This window comes from Aythya ferina (genome assembly GCF_964211825.1).
Source record: "Aythya ferina genome assembly, chromosome: 4".
NCBI classification, from domain to species: Eukaryota; Metazoa; Chordata; class Aves; order Anseriformes; family Anatidae; genus Aythya; species Aythya ferina.
Window position 1 is genome coordinate 18903813 of NC_140300.1, and position 14671 is coordinate 18918483.

Consider the following 14671-nt stretch of genomic DNA (forward strand, 5'->3'; position numbering starts at 1 on the left):
TAAGAGTCATAAGAGCAGAATTTTTTCAATGCTTAAGTTATTTTAGGCCATTTTGAGAGTTATGGAGCAATTACACATGCAACAAAGCTGGCAAATTTGAACAGAGAGCTTTCTGTCAGGAGGAACACGATGAGCCATGCCAACCGAGCGGGGCAGTAAAGGCGAGCACGGTGCCTGCTCGCTCCCTCGGTGCACCTGGCTGCAGGCCCACACCACAGAGCACCCAGCACAGGCATCACCGATGCTGAAACACACGGATTTGCCATTTCTTAGCTGGCTTTCTCTTGATTTCTCATGAGCCTGTGCTGCCGCCCTGGTGCCCCAGGAGGTCTGTGTGGCTACAGAGAGCCAGAGGCAAGAGGAGAGCGAGGTGGCACCGGCCTGAGGGCAGGAGGGGTGCAGGGCCACCTCTTTCAGAAGCAGTCCTGGCTGATGGAGTCTGAGGCAGATGAAGCATGTGCACAAGTAACGCATCCAGCTCATTTTCACATATATAGGAGTCATTCAGCCCTGGCTCGGACTGACTTCTGCAATACTGAATCTGGATTTAGTATCTCTCATTTATTTTTCCTTTTTGCACTAAACTAAGGAGCCAAGACCATCCTAAAGCTTTATTTTTTTGATTTTCCCCAGTCTAGACCAATGCTGAATATGATTCTAGTTATTCAAGCATTATCTAGAAAAAGATGAAAGTGCTTTAACAGTACCCAGGGTACACACACAAGAAGCTGGCAAACTAACACACATTATGTATGCATAGTGTGTAAAGTCTTGCTCCCAACACCACGCTTTTATAAATGTCTTTTTGGTGTAGCCACGAAATGTGTAAGCATGTGAAAAGTCAAGTATAGCCTCTATAGATCCAAAGTTATAAAAATGCTCATTTAGGCACTATGAATACAAAAATATAACTTTCCTGGGAGGAGCAGGAACTAAGTAATGTGCTGTTACATAGATGTGTAACTTAACTAGAGGACTGGCATCTCTTCACTAAAAATATCCAGTAATTTTAACTCAAATATTTGATGAGACTACTTGTTCAGTAATTATGCATCTGTAGGAGACTTTCTGCAAGGCAGCTGATTTATTACAGCATGACTTTCAGACTTAAGTATTGAGAAGATACTATATAAGAGTACATTTAAGTATATTAAAAGGGGGTTAGAAGAGATATTATAAAACACTTGTCAATGAAGAATTAGCTTAGGGTTGAGAAGTTTCTCCTGGGTTTCAGCAAGGACTGGTGCTAGGCTTCACACCACTCAACGTTTCATCAGGGATATAAAGACACCGATGATAAAATTAGTAGACAGAAATGACTGGCAAAGAGTCATAAACAAGAAAAAAGGCTGGTTTAGCAAAATATATTCGAATAAAGCAAAGCACTAAGGTGCAGACTAACAAACAGATGATGTACTCAATGTCCTGACTGGTAGACCATAACCTACATAACCACAACCCAGTAAAGATGGTAAGGTTTGCAAACCACAACTAAATTGAACATTGAACGTACTGAAGAAGCAGGAAAGTGAATTCTTCCCTTTAGTACTGAGAACATTGAAGAGAACAATTCTGAAATAACGTGTCATACTTCCAGCTTCCAACTTTCCTAAAGGGAAATCAAAAAACTGGAAGGAAAATAGAAAAGTTGCACGAATATACTTGAGGTCTGCAAATAACATCCTCCACTATGAGTCTTAAAGAGGTTACTCTGATTAGCTTAACAAAAAGAAAACTCAGTGGTGTCTTGAGTAAAACTAATTTTCAGATGAAAAAAAAAAGACACTGAAGGGCTTTCCAAGCTACCAGATCAAATCATAAAGAGAATCTCTTCCAAGAAAATGAATTCCAAACAAATCTAATGAAAAACAGAGCTTTCTAAAGAAAGCAAATAATGAGGATGATTAACCAGTACAATAAGTATCAAAAGCTCTACCAAGTATCTTGATGCCTTCCTTCAGATAAATACTTCACGTCTGGAAAATAAGCTGGTCAAATACAAGTCAAACACTAACCACAGCTTTCAGTTCAATACAGGGATAACTGGATAATAAGTAATGGTTGAATCACCTGGTCTAACTCTGTGGGTAAACCTTTAGCTTTACAAAACTGTATTATTCTCAACACCGAATCTCCTCACTCTCCCTCTACACATGCAAATTACAAATAGTATCAGTTCTTAAGATGATTCTTGAAAAGACATCTTTAATTTGCTGTATATTTTACCACTGAAGACAAGACTACTGAAGAATTTATCACCTTAGCTACCTCGGTTATATCGTTTCATTCAGACAGTGTTATCTCCTTGTCTCCCACACAAGAGTCATGCTGTTATCAAAGTCTCTCACTAAACAATTATTTCCTTTTATGATTTCTTCTGGTTGGTCAAAGATAAGGGCTTACAGTGAGCTTGATTACTGTTGCAAACAAATAAGAGTAATACTAGAGCAGACATAACTAAGCTGAAGTAATCAGCACTATTAATAACCTTCCGATCCCTAATCAAATTCAGCTCTGACTTCTGCTGCCACTTTGCTTTACACATTCTAACCTACAAAAGAAATATTTTTTGCAAAAAATATTTCTCAATATGCCAATCATTTTATTATTTGTTCTCTTATTTGCTTGTTGTGTCATACAAAAAAAAAAAAAAAGAAATCTCCTACTAAAAAGGATCCTTAAAAAAAGTTTTATTTTGTGAAAAAATGTAATTATACATCATAGTATGAGATTTTGCTTTTTTTTTTTTTTTTTCTTTAAATCTAGTAACATTCCTGGAGACAGTAAAAATAACATTTATTGATATCTCTGTTAAAAACAAACACCCTCACTTGAGACATGCAACCATTGGGGCAAAATCAGTCCATACAGTTAATATCTGGAAAAATTAATCCCAAAAATAAGAATATAACACAGTAAGGTCATAGGAACTGGTACTGCAGGTACTACTGCCACATTAATTCATTCCAGGCAACTGCTAAACCTGAGGCAGACAGTCATTCTGCTTAAGCAGGAAGCAATGCCCTGTACAAAAAGAGAAGCTTTCAAACCACTGCCCAGTTTCCTGTGCTTTTAAAATGAGAGAAGGATGCCATCTCCTCCTTCTCTGCAACAATATAAATAAGATAAACAGCACACTCTTCTGAACACGTAATGCTTTCCACCGAGACCCTCGCAGAGGGAATGCATCCAAAGCATCAAATATGTCCTGCAGTTGACACGATAGTTCAGTGTACTCAAGGCAGAAGAAAAGCTCAGTGGTTTCACAGATGCACTTTTAAAATCTCCATGAGAATTTTGTATTTATTATTTATAATAGTCTCTCCGTGATCATTTCAAATACACATTTTTCTAGGAAAAAAAATCCAAATTACATGTGTTAACATTTGTTTTGTTTGCATTGCTAGCTTACAGTTGTAGTAGTCTTAGAGAAGATGAATGCTGCTCAGTGAGTTGATAGTTCATTTCGACGTGAAGGTTTAGTGACAATTCTAGCGACACTTCTGTACGTCTGGGGTTTTACTCAGCAGCCCTAGCATATGCACACTGTTGCTCATATTCAAGGATGCTCTAATGAACAGCCTTCTGTTTCATAAGGCACCTACCTGCAACAGGACTGACAAAAATTAAATGAGTTGCTGCTAGCTTCATTTTCATCATCCACCATTTATTTTATGTAACAATCAAGAATTAAAGCACAGAAATCACAAAACCAACAATTTCTTCATACTAAAAGTTTCCTTTTCCATAACAACTGTGTTGTGCCTACCAGCAGATGTAAAAATAGACATCAACGTTGAAGATACAAATCACCAGCCTAAAAACAAAAGGCAGAAGGATGTCTGGAGCATGGCAAATATTTTTCAGAGGAGTTTTCACCTAGAGAATTCCTTTCAACAAAGATAAAAGACACAGAAGAAAAAAATAAAATAAAAAAAATAATGAGACATAAAGCATTTGCCCATATAGATTTGGAAAGACTGAGCCAGCCTTACAAAATGCCTGAATAGCAATATCAGTATACAATAGGCACTCAGGTCATCTGGTCACTTTCATTTGCTGTTTTTGTCTGAACTTGAACAGTTACCAATTTAAATACAAAGTATTTCTTACTTCCATTTTCAACTTGTTTTTCAACATGTCATGGGGCAACTGCCATGCTCTTTTTGTCACGGTATAACCAAAAATTCTCCTTGTAATGATGTGCATGTTGATAATCTGACAAAGTTCACGCTGATAAAAAAACTTTTTCTATTCCTAAATGCATCCTCTTACCCCAAATAAAATAAATTAAATAAATAACTGAAAGGAGCAATTCATAAGCCTCCCCTAATTAACTTTACTTCCCAAAAAAGGCACACATCTGTTTTCACAGCTGGAAATGATTCAACCATTGGTAACCAGAGAAAAGCTCCAGCGTGTTAAAATACTCCAGCCAAAAACTGGCAGTCCAGCAAAGACAGATACGATGCCAGCACAATCCGAGCAGCTGTTAGGACAACCTTTATTCATACTGAAAGGGCACAAGATATCCTGACGCTATTAGTACCAAACCAGCAAATCTTATGGGAAAGACACCACCGGTTGAAAATGGACCATGCAAAAAGCACATGCCTTTTACCAATCAAGTAGATCATAATTCTGTGAGAACAGCGATGTACAATAATCCAATCTCTACCCACTTTTCTACAACGGATTCTGCAAGGCTCAGGCTTCTGAAAAAAAAATCCTTTGTAAATTATTTCTAATACAACTGTTATTATGAGTGTCAGAAAAATCAATTAACAATGCTGCCCTAACTCTTTAGAAAAAAAGGACTTAGATAAATAGAAAAAGATTATGCCAGCTCTTTTACAGTATTATTTTTATTCTGAAAGTGACATCAAAGAGCCACAACCCTCTCCTTTTTTTTTTTTTTTTTCCTCCGCTCCTTCTTTTGGCTTTGACATCACACAAAGAAAAAAGTATTCCTTTCACTGTTTCTGCATAGCTGGAGCATCCAAGCTTCTGCACTGTTATCATTTTCTATCCTTGAATATGAATTATTTTAATCCTGCAGCAATTAACAGTCTTTTGGATGAAAATAAAAAAGGCTGGAAGTGCAACCTTACTTTTGTTTTACTAATTTATTTGGTCAGTAGTTCATTTACTCATTGTTGTAAACGACTTAAATATTTAAGCGTGTGCGTGTCCTACTTACGATGTTTTTTTTAAACCGTTGCATGTTTTCAGCCTTTTTTTTTTTTTCTTTTCAAACCTTGCTTAAGGTCCAGAAGGAGTTTCCTGTCCTTAAGTATCTTTCATGCATGGCTTTCTGTCAGTGCAGGAAACATGTTTTAATGCCCTACCTATTCCTTCCATCAAAAGACTTTTTTCTTGGGAAAGGAAAAGGAATAATCTTTTATTTGCAAATCCATTTAACAAAGAGAGACTGAACCGGCAATAAACAGCACTGTAAACATTGCTAGGTTTCCTTGATCTCCTCATTGCTTTCTTGCTCCCACTGCCATAATTACCATCGATACTTCTAATGTACTGCGAGTATGGTAAGTGCTTAACAAACAAGAAGGAAGCAAAGTTCTCTGACCTTAAGATAGAGCTGTCTAAGGCCCCAGTCCAAGACACCACACACATTCTAAGCAGTTCTCTCGACTTCAAGCATTTACAGTTGAGCAATTAAGTGGTCTGCTGGATCAAGGCCTAAGCAAACTATGAGCATATAGAGAGGTAGCAGACAGATATAATGAGAAGCTTCATGAATAAAAAGTCAAAGTTCAGCAGATACACCAAGTCACGTTGTACCGTTTGACTGTTAAGGAAAATAAAAAATAGAAGTAAAAAAGAAAGAAGAAAACAAGTGGTTGAAGTGAGTTATCTTGTCGGAGTGCGATTTTACAGTCCAAGTACACCTCTGAGACTGCAAACTGCTCAGTCCAGGAACCCCAGGATGACTGGATACATTTTATGGAGCCATGCACACATTCCTGAAGGGCCGCTGGTACTTGGTTTTAGAAATGATTGCTACAACAAATGTCTATTTCTAAGCTTCAAAAAGCCTCGCTGCAAATACACAGCTTCATAACACTCACCTCCTTGCCCAGTCCCAGACAGTGTGTTCAGAAAGTTAAAAAAATAAAAAGACTTAGTGAAAACAAGAAAGTAAATTTTCACACCCAATAACTACCTCAAAAATAACAGGATGAGAAATCTCCATCCATAGCCATCAGCTCCACAGTCTCAAGAGAAGGACACTGAATACAGCATCCTGAATTGCACGTTATGCTAGTCCCATTTTATCACTATTTTTTCCCCTGGAATTACTTCACCTGTAATGTTTTAGAGTCTTTTTTTTAATTATTAAAAGATGCTGATCTCCAGACAGACCGAAGCATGTCAGCAGACACCAACCTAAAGAAATGAGCGCCAGACAACTGCAAGGAAATGAAGCAGTCAGGGTGATTACTGTTTTTTGCTCAGCTTGTTCCATAGCTTTCCAAGCCCAAATTAAGTTTATCCATTTTTAATAATTAGGTAGCGATGGCTTTCAAGAGACCAGGCAGAAGAAAGCTTATGTAATCTTCCCCCGCTAGCTCACAACTTCTCTACGTCAAAGGGTGAAGTGTGGGGATAGCAAGAAAATGCTGCTGAGGAGAAACAACCCAGACAAGCACCAAATCTAGCATCATTTGTAAACAGAGTGGTTGTAACAGAGTAAACAGGGAAAAGCTGAATTATGTGAAGGCTTTAAAAGGATCAACAAGAAGTCTGAATTCTAAAGCCCTAAATGAGGCAAAGTATGGATTGTGAATTGTATTTTTAAGTAGATGTAAGACGTGGAGAGGAGTGAAGAAATCAATTCGGTACGTTCAACCAGGGCTTGTATCGCATCCACCATGGGTGGGGGCAGTGGGATAGCAGCGAAGACTACGAGAAAAAGGCTGGCAAATTGGGGTACCGAGGTCACGTGGGTGATGGCTTTAAGTGGTCAGAGCTTCGGAGGACCAGAATACAACATACATGCAAAACAGTATGCAGAAAACTGGTGCAGCTTAGACAGCCTCTTTGAAAGGAGAGGGTTGAAAATGCTGCATGGATTATGTCTTTAGGCAAGATGAAGCAGGTCTACAAGGAGCAAAGAAAGAATGGGTGGGATCCTGAACTAGTTCTCACATTCTTTCTAGCTGTGGAGCAATACTTTTCCAAGCACAAATAACTCTGTATAAAACAAAAGCATGTCATAGCAACTGACAGAAGACTTTGTTTCATGACATTCATACTGGTAAACTAATTATAGTGAAGTACCATCACCTTACCCTCCAGCAGATGTTCACTGCATCCACTCATTCAAGCAGTTTCAGTACTGTCTCCTCCCCCTCTCTATCCCCCCAACAACCAGGACCTAGATTGTCAGTCCTGAAGTGGCAGAAAAACTCACAGCACCTTCAGCAGGTTTTGGATGCAGCCTACTACACATACTCTTCGCTTCTCTCTTCTGTAATTTCAATCTTGACTAACTAATCCCAGGATACTGTGAGGCTCTCTAACCACCTTCAGCATCAGTGTGACTTGTGGCTCAGTGCTCCCCTTCTGGAACATACGTACAGGTGAATATACGTGGTCAAAGCCTGACACATGGGCTAGAGAGACAATCTGTAGTTTAAAAAATGCAGATATTATGTGGCATGTATTTTGAGGGGGGGCAGTTAAATCCTCCATAAACGACTACTAAATTGTCAATGGAATTCAATAAATGTTGTTTTAAAAAAAAGTAATTATTTGTTACAATAACCAGCTTCCATTGCCATTTTGCATGTGAAGGTTTGTAAACTATTTCCATTTGAGAAGTAATTGATTCCATTTTTATCATTTGCTCAAGTTTATGTGGTTGTTCACAACCAAAGAGATGATAACATCTATTTGCAGCAAATTATACATTATAATTCCTCATTCAAAAGCTGTAATGGAAAACAAAATGCTAATTTATGCTGTAAGCGGAAGTACAGAATCATAATCACTCATTGTTAACATTAGGAACTAAATTGCTCTTGCAAATAATAAAACGGGTTAAAAATGTGGAGGGCTTTTGAGAGCCAGAGTACCAGTGCCTCTTACCCGCTCGTGTGTTACAAGCGATCAAATGAACCTTTTCTCTTCATGCCAACCCAAACTAGCCCTTTTTGAGGGGAAGAATAATGGTCTGGTGATTGCCACCAAAGGACGCGTGCCAGGTGACTGTGCTAGCCCCAAGCCTCCGACTGGCTTCCTGACCAGCGGTGGGCCTTCAGGCGGGCTCCACAAGCGGAGCTACACCAGCGAGCAGTGCCGAACCACGGCACAGGAAGAGCAGAACTGCTGCTGCTGGGGATCCGATGCCTACACCGCACACCTGGGGGCGAGGTCTGTTCGCCCAGGCTCTGGTCTCATCCCGCGAGCTGAATGTGAATTTGCAGATCGAATACAGAAGAGGAGCTCCTGCAGAACATCTCCCAGCTCTGTTCTGCCCAAAAGGAATTCAGCACATGTCCCACAGGAGCAGCCCACAATACAAACCAAAGCACAGCAGGGGTGCGATGTGGGGGGACTCACAGCACGCTCTTGCTCCCAAGCAATGGGCTAGTGCAGGCACCCCTCTTGCCATCCCAGGTCCCAACGCGTGCACACTGAACCAAGAGCACTCCATTTTCCCTTCCAAACTAAGACCACCAAGTCACAAGTGCCATGTCCAGAGCAAGGACCGCTCTGCTATTAATCTTTCTTCACCTTAATTTTCCCTTTAGAGTAGACACAAGAATTGCCATTTGCAGAGAACGCGGTGCCTAAGACAAAAGATATTGTAAAATATTGGCTTTCCTTCCTTTTTAGTGATTTTACAGTCCTATAGGTTTCAAACATACAAGAAGATTTGCTCACACAGCAAACAGACACATAAGAGGAAATAAAAAAGCACCAGCACATTAGGACTGTGCACCTGCTCTTCCACATTTCATTAAGCCTCTACACCTAAACGTACGTCAGGTTCTCTCCTATGTGCATCCGTCGCGCTGGTATCCCTCAGTGATACCTTCTGGTCATAGCGAGACAAACTGGATCGCAAGCATCCACACTGCCTCAGGAAAAAAAAAAAAAAAAAAAAAAAAATTAGAAAACCCATTAACTTTTGGTAAAGTCGGGTCAGATGATTATAATCTAAATGATAAATGTCGGGTAATATGTTCAAAACGATGCATACATTTTTAAATAAGCTGCCATTTGTAAACAAGCCTCTCCTAGCTTGCATCATACAGCTCAAAACCCTGCAAAATAGTTTGCTTGCCAGCTTGTTTTCAGATATTAGTATTAAAAAATACAATTACGTTATCAAAAAAAAAAAAAAAAGAAGAAAGAAAATTGTCTTTTAGGTGACCAAAAGAAAGTTCCACTGCTTCACGTAGTAAATCATTTTACTGTTGCCCTTTTATATTTAATACCCTTCTGCAGTGCACATTTATCTCTACACTAGCAAAGTGTACTCATTGATTTCCTATGGTCTCTCTGGAAGAAGGTTCTGCTTCCCTGATGATGAGTACAAAGGGTGGATGACCCCATTCTCATTCCAATGCAAACCCTGCACTTTTATATTTCTGCTTAGACCACATGAACATTTGACCAGCTAAGAACTCCCTGCCCTGTTCCTACAGAATACGCTGCTAGGACTACTGACGTTTCCTCCCGAACACAACTCTATTCTTTTAAAATCCTGCCTTTTGTATAAAGTGCTAAAATGCAGTTCATCACAGACATACCTGCGCCTTAAAATTTGCACCTGAGCTTTTCATCTAAACTCAGGTACAAAAATAACATCTTGCCCATTTTCTGCTTTAAACTTTGGTTACTTTGCCCTGCTGTACCGCTACTTCCCTGTTTTGCTCTGGGGCAAGAGGAAATTACTTGCACCCAGTTTAAACTGTGCTTTTTTTGCCAGATGAGACTGCCCACAGCATACACCGGTTTTCTCGCCCAGTCTGTGGATGGGTTTATTAAACAACAACCAGAATAACAACATTGGAAGTAGGCAAAAAATGTGTTTTGAAATCTACTCTCTCAAATGCTGTGCAATGGTGATGACAAACCTTGGAAATAAATGGTACCATTCACTGCTGAGGACTGAAACTTCTTCAATTTACTGTATTGAATGTCTGATCAAGGCATTACTCTCTCAAAGAAACAGAATCGAGTTTAAAAACTTTTTTTTTTTTTTTTTTAAAGTCTGTAACCTGCTTTATTATAGGCATTTGAATTATTTAAGCCAGAACTAGCTTCTTTCTCAGCATCTTATTTTTTATCTTTTCCTGGGATGCCAAGGTCTCTCCAGTTTCACTTTCATTTTTACTGTGTCCCATTTTCCCCAGCTTTGTGCACCAGCACACATATCCCTTGGATACAAAAAAAAAAAAAAAAAAAAAAAAAAAAATTTAAAATCCGGAATTAACTTCTTTTTTTATTTACTAAGTCTTTTCTGTTAACACTAAACCAGGACCACTGCTTTTTCTTAACTAATTTAGTTTTGACAATGTCGTTTTAATTTCCTAAAGGTTTTGCTAAAATAAAGTGAATTTGAATGATGGTTTTATTCCACTGGTATTCAAACAATATAAAACAATGTAAAATTCTTTTTCCGTTTATGAAAAAGGTCTACAAAAATCGCAACATGCATTGCCCAATCTTGTGCAGTATCATCTCTCCTTCAACGTATGTTATATGCTATATGCACACATACTATATGCTATACATGTGCAGTGCAGTAGCACAAACTCATTTAGCATCTTTTCAAACCTGCATATGCCCTCAGCTCTGCTATTCAAACAAAAAAAAAAAATCTGGAAACTGTGGAAACAAAAATAAGTCAAAAAGTCTCACTGGCTATGGACCAAAATTGACATGAAGCCACTGGAGCTACTCTAGTTAAAAGATGAAAATGCATAGAAGCAATGAGCTACATGCAAGCAAGAACCCTCAAAATACTGGATGAACGCTCTGGCTGCACTGGAGTACTTTTGTCCCTGAACATGCAAAGACAAATAGAGGAGCCACAAAGCTGATTCTTAGCTTAATCTTTCACTGACTTGCCTATATGCACAAAATACATCCTGTAAGAGTGCACTGTGTAAAGTATGGCCACGTTGGAAACGCAGCACGAAGAGATGGTGCCAGGTAACAAGCCCTCCGTGAGCGCTGAGGGAAAGATCTCTGACATCCTGGCAGTAATCAGGCAGCACACTCATTTCACTTCTACACTGCAGGGATTTTCTTGAGGTTGAATTAAAATAAGCATCCAGATTTATGCCTTAGTCATAGGATTTCATTCCTCAACAATTACATTTCAAACGATTCCCAAGCACTTCCAACCATATAGATTCAGTAATACAACAACGCAGACGGTTCTGGACTGGAGAGCGAAAAATAATTAATACAAATATGCTGTCAGTTCAGCAAGGGAAGATAGGTTATGCCCAAGAATATACCTGCTGCTCTTCCCAGGCCAAACATCCCCCTCTGCAGTACTTAGAAATAGCTGCTCCTCACCACTACCAATTCAGAGACTGATTTTCAGCGAGCCAGAAGACAGACTCGGGAAGTTTCTGAAGACCGAATATTCACTAAGCAACGAACTAAAAGCAGCATCCTTACTGACAGCCTAAAATGCAGATCACAGAATGAATCAATGGGAAATCTGCCGGATATTCCTTCGCCTCGGGTTTACACACGTTGGCAAGACAGCACAGATAAGCCTATGCGATAGCAATTCACAGCTCCCGGGATTTACGTCTACAAGTTTGTCTAGGCTAGAATCTCTCGTAATAGTTAAGCCCCTGTACTAAAATAACCATGAAAGAGATACCAAGCTTCTGCAGAACTGCTAATATTTTTGGACTTCTCTTTAGAAATCCAAGGAAGTCGTGTTTATACCTATTACAGAGACTTGTTTTCTGGAAGACTACCTCAGAAATGGATTCAAAAGAGATTTCAGAAACTTTCCAGATATATTTTTTCTGATGCAAGCTCCTCTGTGATGCACTTCTGAATTCAATATGCGATGGGAAAAGTTCCTTCCAAGAGCATTACCAACAAATCACCCGCACAGTCCTGTGCTTAAAAATGAACTGCAATAATGCATCAAAAATATAAGCTGAAACTCATCGCTCAGCTCAGCCTTACTGACTTGTAAGGCAAACGTCCCATCTCTGCTTTCAAAGCTGTCAGGTATCATGTTATGCTTCCACAAGAAACGACTGTTCTCTTTATCCTGACTGGTTCCATTATTAAGCCTTACTTGGATTACTTACACTTTCATTAAAACGTGTCTCGAGATGCCAGGAAGAGATTCTTTTAGTAAGGCATGGCCGAGCCGCTATTATACAAAGGATCCTTTTACCTTGTACTAGATGTTGAGAGTGCATCTTATTGATCTAGGAATAAATAACTATTTTTCCAGTAGTCAACCCATCTTCTCATCTCAGCACTTTGTTTTAAAGTTTTCCTGTTTGCTGTTTTGTTTTAAAAGGAGCACACAAAACAAATCCTACTTCGGCAACGTTGCTATATTTAGCAAGCAGAAATGGTCTGCAAGCTTTTTTTCTTTTTGGATGCAGTTCAGGTGAAAAAAAACAAACAAACATGAACATGGCTGACTGTCACATTTAAGCCAAGCCTGCCTTCTTAAGTGTTAAAACTTGTAAGAAAATCTATTCGCAGCAAAATCCCACATTCATTTTGATTTCATATTCAGACTAGCATCTCCCGCTAATCCTCAGCTGGTGAATGTGACTGATGTAAATGCTAACGTAATATGTAACAGATGAAAATAGAAAGGAGCCTTGAGCACCAGAAAGAATACGCATCTCAGAAATCCCTCTCATCGTCACCCCTCAAAGTCTCGCACGCTCATCTGCTCCCGCTGTAAGGCTAGGTAATGATTACACCTTCTCCTTCCCGACTCCTTTCCTAATCACGCATATTTAATTCAACTTTGTGTGCCTACCCTACAGTTCGCGCAGCCCTTCTATAAATAGCCCTCCCGCCTCCCAAATCACCTTTCCCCCTCAGACACAGCTCGGGGCCGGCGTTTCGGGCACACCGCCCCTGGACGTGCCGCCAGCGCTCCCCGGCCACGCCGAGGCGGAGCGGGCAGGCTGTGGTGCGACGGCACCGCTCCCTCCCGGCACCGCTCCCTCCCGGCAGCGCCTCGCTCCCCCACCACAAGAAACTTTGCGAGCAGGGAGCTGGGCGCAGCCCCGCTTCATTTTCCGCCGGGCTCCCCGCACGGCTGCCGGGCAGCGGGGCGCTGCGAGCGGCGCCTCAGCACCACCACGGGGGCACCCCCCACCGGCCGCCCCGCTCCCCTCACAGCCCGCCGGGCGCCGGCCGTTACGGAGCGGCCGTTACGGACCCCCAGAGACCGTTACGGACCCCAACGGCCGGCAGCGCCTCCGGCCGCCCGCTCGCCTCACGCCGCCCTCGGGGGGCGAAGGCGGAGGGATGGGGGGCTGAGAGAAGGAAAAAAAAAAAAAAGCAAAAAAAAAAAAAGGGTAAAAATACAAAATAAAGGTCTCCTCTCCGCCGTGCCGCTCCCCGAGCCCAGCCGCCCGCCGCCCCCGTGCCCTCACCTGGTTGTAGGAGGCTTCCCAGGAGGAGGGGTAGTTGCAGAAGAAGGACGAGAAGAAGGCGTCTTCCGACAGCCCGCAGCCGGCCATCCTCCGGGCAAGCAACCTCGCCGGGAAGGCAACGCAGCGGCAGCCCTCGCAAACTCTTGCCGCCTGCTCGGCGCCGGGGACCGAGCAGCACCGAGCCGAGCAGTGCCGTGCAGCGCCGAGCCGAGCAGTGCCGTGCCGTGCAGTGCCGAGCCGAGCCGTGCCCTGCCGGCGTCTCGCACGGTGCTCGGGGAGGCGGCGAGGGCAGCGGGCGCGGTGTGCGGGCGCCCAGCAGCCGGAGTCACGTGCGCGCGCTCGCTGCCGCTGCTCCGCCGCCGGGGCCGGGCCGCGCTGCAGCCCCCGGCGCCCGCCCTGTCGCCGTCCCCATCCCCGTCCCCATCCCGCCCCCCTCCCCTGCTCCCGCCCGGAGCCGAGCCGGGCGCTGCCGGGACCCGCGGCCGCACCGCGGCGGCCAAGTGCCGGCCCCCGCCGCGCGCCCGCCGCCTCCCCGCGGCCCCGCCCCCGAAAAGTTGGGGCCCCGCGCGCGCGGGCGGCCGGCACGGGGGGGCGGGGCCAAGCGCGGGGCGGGGCGGGGCGGGGCGCGGTTCCCGCCCGCGGGAAACTTCGCCCGCGAGCCGCCGCGTGCCCATACCCCGCCCCCGCCGCCATTTGGGGGCGGCAGCGGGCGGGAGGGGGCGCGGCCTGCGCCCAGCGTGCGCTTTGATTCGTATTTTTGTAGCTTTTTCTCTATTTTATATATCTTTTTCTTCTTTGTTGTACATCTTCTTGGTTTTATGCATCTCTATTTTTATACAACTTTTTAATTTTATACATCTTTTTCTTTATTTTTATGTTTTTCTTTATATACCTCTATTTTTCATACATTTTATTTTTTATTTTTATGCATCTTTTTACTTTTTATATATCTTTATCTTTTTATTTTTATACATCTTTACATGTTTTCTTCCTATATCTTTATTTTTATACATCTTTTTATTTTTTAT

General features: G+C 42.2%; 1 protein-coding gene across 2 annotated transcripts in view; it reads right to left on the bottom strand.

The window, feature by feature from the left end:
- The window catches only part of PPARGC1A (PPARG coactivator 1 alpha), a 356064-nt gene extending 342032 nt beyond the window's left edge, over positions 1–14032 (bottom strand). Inside the window, exon 1 of one of the 2 annotated variants that reach the window (XM_084516472.1) lies at positions 13644–14031. In XM_084516472.1, coding sequence (XP_084372598.1) covers positions 13644–13730 — 87 coding nt within the window. In that variant the 5' untranslated portion in view covers positions 13731–14031. Of the gene's footprint in view, positions 1–13643 lie in introns of both variants that reach the window. The other variant, XM_084516473.1, reaches the window with a different exon arrangement.
- Positions 14033–14671: the final 639 nt, after the last annotated feature.